Source organism: Primulina huaijiensis, chromosome 9 (assembly GCF_012295235.1).
Source record: "Primulina huaijiensis isolate GDHJ02 chromosome 9, ASM1229523v2, whole genome shotgun sequence".
NCBI classification, from domain to species: Eukaryota; Viridiplantae; Streptophyta; class Magnoliopsida; order Lamiales; family Gesneriaceae; genus Primulina; species Primulina huaijiensis.
The window spans coordinates 2,556,616-2,562,379 of NC_133314.1; the positions used below are offsets into that span (position 1 = coordinate 2,556,616).

The window sequence follows — 5,764 nt, forward strand, 5'->3', positions numbered from 1 at the left end:
TACATTAATATATTTACACATGTACTTTCAATACATGTATAGACAAATTAATTAAATTAAATAACCATTATTCAATTTATATAATTAAAACATTTTTTGTTTTGGTTTTTTCATTCAAAGCTACAAACTCTATCGAGTATTATTTATTTGATTTTTATACTCTTCTACATGACTTAACGAGAATAATACATATATTATACACATTAAAATTTATCTGAGTAAAAAAAAAAAGGAAAATGAGCATTTTTCTTCTCATTTTGAAATATCGATGTTATTTTCCTCTAGTTTCCCCTTTGCTTTTGTTTAGTTTTATTTTATTGTTTATGGTGTAGGTTTTTTATTGCTATATGAACTACCTAGAAGAAAAGTTGTATCAAATAAATAATATTCAACGAAGTTAATGACTTTTGACCAAAAAATAATATTCAAATTACTGAATAAAAACCAAATATTGTCAAATTACATGATCAAATGACAAACAAATCATCTTACATGATTAAAATTATAATTTTCATTTATTAAATTTAAGAAACAAAAACGTAAATTCATAAACAAAGTCAATTTTATAAATAAATATATATATTTGTCAGTCGCTCCTTTTAACGAGCATATGGGTAATCATAGCTTACAAACGACCTAGTCGTATAAACCGATTAGGCAAATTGCGACAAACTTGTTCAAAAAAATGTTTAATCGCATAAATCGAACACATGTCAACACATTATAATAACATGTGAGAACGTAAAATTTCGATCAGGGGATGAAAAAAAAATTGAAGACGAATGTTTATAAAAAAAATAATCAAGCACCAGTCAACGACTCCAAGAAATCCTTGAAAAAACCATGTCTCAGTGAGTTGCTTCGACACGGTGTAATCTACAACACTACGCACACAAATCATACAACCCAAAAAATGTACACAAAATATCAATCACAAGTCATCTAATACCACCATCTTCGTCCACTAGCGCACCCTCTATACGCGATGGTTTCTCGCCAGTCTCAACGGAGCTTAATTCACTATACATATTAAAAGCAGCTCTGGAGAACTCCGTGAGAGACTCGAAAACCCGACCAAAACCCGTCTGGAAGCCATTCAGAGTGATCCTCTCGGTTTCTTTCATACAGTCATGGTGTTTTTCCTTTTCCAGGTCGACCCTTCTTCTCAAATTGTCTAATACATCTTTCCTATCTATACAGGATTCTGTCTGATTCTCGGTTTCGGGATTGGTGTTCTTATCCATGAGCCTGAACTCAAAGACCCTATTCTCAGCTTTCTTGAATGCCGAAGTCTTTTTATCTAGTTCTTTGGATAAGCTATCAACTTTCCTCTTCTGTTGCTGTTCCTCGCCTTGTTGAATCCACAAGGTCCGGACATCCTTATAACAGCTTTTTACTGCGAGCGAGACCGACTTATCTGGTAACTTGTTAATTAAATTTAACCAATCGTGGCAAACTGTGAGTAGTGGAGGGCCACTAGATCGACATGGCAGAGCAGAAGTCCGGCCCCTAGAGTAAAATTCGACTTCCGGGGCAATGAACTTGGATAACCATTTGTAAAGGGCTTCAACGTATCCTTTCTGTGCTGCAATATATTCTATAAAGCATGCTCGCAAGTTCACCAGCTCGATTTCTAGTTGAAGGGTAGCTCGTCGATGTGACTCGTTGATGAATTTTCCATAAGAAGGACAGTTGAATGTTTTGAGTTCGAATATAATCTTGTTCTGGATTTCGTGACACTCCAACATACTTTTCCAGGTTGTCATCATACTGCATGGAATAAAAAGGAGAATAAAAATAATACAGAAGAAATCAAAATAAACATAGTATAATTGTTTTCTGATCTTAATTATAAAATACCCTTGAAGAAGCTCTCTTATTTGGGGCTCCAGTTCTTCATCTCGCAGTTTATCTATTTGGTTTGAAATCGTCTCAGCACTTCGAATTGCCACAAGGATCCTGCTGTATAAATCTTTAACCACTGCTCGGGTTTTATCCACTGCAATTCCTTCGTCTCCTCTAACATCTTGGTTCCCAAGATGATTGCATTTTCTTTCATAAATTCTTCGAATGCTATCTCCATCCTAGAGGCAAGAACACATAAAAGCAATAAGTAAATCAGAATAAAAAAAAAAGATATTGATGTTTCATTATTGTAGAACCAAATATTTGCTGCATTAATTTTAAAAGACACGGCTGATCCCCGATACTCGATGTGCAACTCAAATCTATTACCTATACAGGACTCTAAGGATCATGCACAAAACACCAGAGGTAAATGCATCTATCCGTTGATCCTCTCCCAATAATTGCTTAAGTTCGGAACTCAAGTGAACTAAGCATTATAGATACAGAAAAGTTTCCAAGCTATAGCCAATAGAGTAAGATACTATAAAGTATACAATTGCCCATACAAAACATTTTCATCATCATAGCAACGACGGAGAACGCAATGACAATTGCTGTTATCCTACTTGAATATTGGAGAAAATTTAGGAGTATCATAGACAAGTTGATATTACCTTGACTTCTTGATAGAGTTTCTTTTCCCATGCATAGAGCCGTCCAAGAGTCAGTGAATGGCTTCCAGAATTCATTCCTCCATAATCATCAAAAAGATCATTATTGAATTCTGTCCATGTCGTCGAGCTTTTGGACGAAGATGCTACCAAACTCTTGGAAGATGAAGAACGGGAAGAAGCCGTTCGCCATGTAATAGCTTGAATTAATTTTGTCGAATTCTCTGCTCATAGAATTACTTCATTAAATTCCTATTAGAGATCAGGGATCAAGAGAAACAAAGAGAATGCCTAAAAGGTATGATGGAACGAAATTATCTAGGAAACTAATTTAGAACTGTTAAATCGAGACAAAATAAATCAAGGATTGAATACTCGTGAAACTATAAAATCAAGTCATCCGTTCTGCTGTGCAGAATTGAACTGCAACTAATACATAGCCCTAGGAATGCAGTACACTTAATCACGAAAAATAACAGAGAAATAAGAACTCAATAGACTATTGAATCAAAAGGTAAAAAAAAAACAAAGAGAAAAAGGAAAGTTGGAACTTTAAGATGTCATCTCCTCTACAGTTGTGGATGAGTTGAACATTTTCAAGCAATTAAAGAATTTTTTTTAATGTAATTTTCTAGGATGCAGCAAACATTACACTTTTTTTACCAAGGAAACTTTGGCATAAGCACAAAAGGATATCAGAAAATTAGATATAAATTTCACCTTTAATTTCTTCCAGATTAGACTGCAACTGGATCTTGTTACACTCCAGCATTCTTGAAACATCCTTACCAGATTCATAGGCTTTAATAAAATGGTCTTCAATATCTTTTAATGCCTCCAACAACTCTCTTCCTCCCACTGGTGTATCAATAACAGTGAGCCCTTTGGGCTGATGTTGATGCTGATGCTCCCCCTGGCTCACATTAGCACCATACGCTGCCTTCACAACTTCAACACTAGACACCTTCTCTGTCTCAAGTCTTTCTTTTCTCACCATAGCCATTTCCTCTTCCTCTATTCTTTCCCCTTCTTCATCTTCAAGCTCTGGAATCCCTTCTTGTTCCCTCACCACCCTCAGATCCTCCTCTGATATTCTGCTATATACATTTATCACATCATGTCTGGTTACGCCATTAAAGGGGTTAAAAAAATCCCACCCAAAATCTCTGTTTGGTGAAGCTATTCCGTGAGGCAAATCCATGTAAAAATACCCACAAACTGGCTGTTCTTTATGATTCTTCTCCTTGCCGTCTTCCTCGGAAGAAACAGAGCTTGTGGAGGACCTGCTGCATGACTCGCAAGCAATGGCTTCTTTGGTGGACTCAGGCGGTGTTTGCTGGAGAAACAAAGGGTTTGACACCACATTTTCTTTGGGCCGAGTGGGCGGCGGAGATGGCGGTGGAAAGGTAACGAAAAATGGTGATGGGGGTGAAGAATGGCGAGAAACAAATAAATTTATGGCGGCAGAGACTCCATACAAGGATTTACAGTATCTGTAGTGAGCATCTGCAAGTGCATATCTTCTCTCCACAGCAACCTTGAGTTGATGCTTTCTTTCCCTACACATGGAGACTACTTCTTCTTCTTCTTCTAACCTGGAGGCTACACACCCCATTCTTAATTCTTCAATCTCCTTTTCTACACTCTTAATTGCTTGTCCTGCTCCGGAAAACAGTTTAACCAAGAGTATAACAAGAAAAGTGGTTTCTTGAAGCTATCTGAGGGACTAAAAGAATGGCGGGTTTGTGCCAAGCTATAATCTTTTTCCCCTTAAGTTCACAGGAATGGGGTTTAAGAGACTTAGAAGACACACTTTCGACAAGTGATGTAAATAAACTCCAGCCCACTTCATAAAACCAACAAATGGAAGTTCTCCCACAAACAAAACGGAGAGACTTAGTATAAAGTAAGAATCTTCACGAAAAATGGAGGCTTTCACAGACACAAAAAGGGGGTATAAGCATAAACTGCGAGGAATGAAAGCGTGAGTGTTTTTTCTTTTCCTCCTCGATCTCCTTCAACCCCTAATATGTTTGTGTTTGCCTAGAGATGGAAATTGTATCACAAAAGAATGGCAGAATAGAGAGAGGTACTCACTCACTCAGGTAGGGGCTCGAGGAAGAGACGGCATTCTTGTACGACCATGTAAGAGCAATAAATTAGTCACTTGGTGGAAGTTTGTTGATTCTCCATAATAACAACAACATACAGTAATCTTGTATTTTATCTCGGGCTCATAATTTCACCGCGATGTTTTTGTTTCAAGGACGATTATATAAAATCTTAGTTGGTAATTGCAAGTCATCCCAAATATTACACAAATATCCACATTTTCCGAGTTTAAGTTCATTTGATTTACTAATAAAAATTATCTTCTCTTCTCCAAAGGGAGAAGTTGCGCTACAGTGGTGAAAAAGGCTGTGAAAATTGAATGAATCGTTTGCTACACCAACAAAGACATGAAGGGAGTGAACACTGGACAATGGACATAGAAATAAGTAAAGCTGCAGCGAAATTTAGCAGAGATTTTTCACAAAGGAGCAGTATGTTGAGAGAAAAGAGGAGTCAAATCTACTTTTCGAAACGGGTAAAAGGGTAGTTACGACAATTCACGACGGTACTGCGGTGTGTGTGTCCCCGCATGTGTGTTTGCTTCTTATTTCCATCTTTTTGTCTGTTTCTGTAATCCTTTTTGTGTTTGTGGTATGGCTGTGGGAGTTTAGTTCACTGTTTCCATTTAATAAAGTTCTTTTCACTTCTATTCCAACAAAAATAAATAATATATACGACTTACTTGTTCCTATTTTTTTTTAAAAAAAAAGTAATATTTTTTATAAGTATTTTTTTTCATTTTTTGTTTTAATCCATTGATTTGTCAAATTATGACGTGGTTATATTAATTTTTAGTTTTTAACTATTTTGATCTAATTTTTTTATTTGTAGAACATCACGTCAATAATTTTCGATATTATTTTAGTATCTTTAAATATCGTACCAATATTTTTGGATGTTAATTTAACAGCGGGCGAAATAATTAAAAGAAAAAAAGGAGTTAGAAGTGAGGAGGGGAGGAGTTATTAGTTATTACGAGAGAAATCTCACCTCATTTAATGAAGTTTTTCCACGTCTATTCCATAAAAAAAATTGATCTCTCCTGAGTTTTTAGTCATGAGGTCTATTTTTCAAAAAAAATTTTGGAGGAAAGCTCATAATATAAATATAAAATTAATTAAATATCCCAAAAG

General features: G+C 35.7%; 1 protein-coding gene across 1 annotated transcript; it reads right to left on the reverse strand.

Moving 5' to 3' along the window:
* Positions 1–764: 764 nt before the first annotated feature.
* On the reverse strand, positions 765–4,716 carry LOC140985425 (protein ALTERED PHOSPHATE STARVATION RESPONSE 1-like). Its single transcript, XM_073453294.1, has 4 exons — positions 3,240–4,716; positions 2,523–2,743; positions 1,861–2,084; positions 765–1,770 (listed from the first exon to the last, which is right to left on the reverse strand). Exons 1-4 carry the CDS (start codon positions 4,132–4,134, stop codon positions 939–941), a joined length of 2,172 nt encoding a protein of 723 aa, XP_073309395.1. The 5' UTR covers positions 4,135–4,716; the 3' UTR covers positions 765–938.
* Positions 4,717–5,764: the final 1,048 nt, after the last annotated feature.

Excerpts from the sequence above, each read along its gene's own strand:
- LOC140985425 (XM_073453294.1), bottom strand. The coding sequence starts at position 4,134 with ATGGGGTGTGTAGCCTCCAGGTTAGAAGAAGAAGAAGAAGTAGTCTCC. Across the intron at positions 2,744-3,239 it reads TAATCTGGAAGAAATTAAAG|AGAATTCGACAAAATTAATT; the intron begins GTGAAATTTATA and ends TTCTATGAGCAG. Across the intron at positions 2,085-2,522 it reads AACTCTATCAAGAAGTCAAG|GATGGAGATAGCATTCGAAG; the intron begins GTAATATCAACT and ends TCTTGCCTCTAG.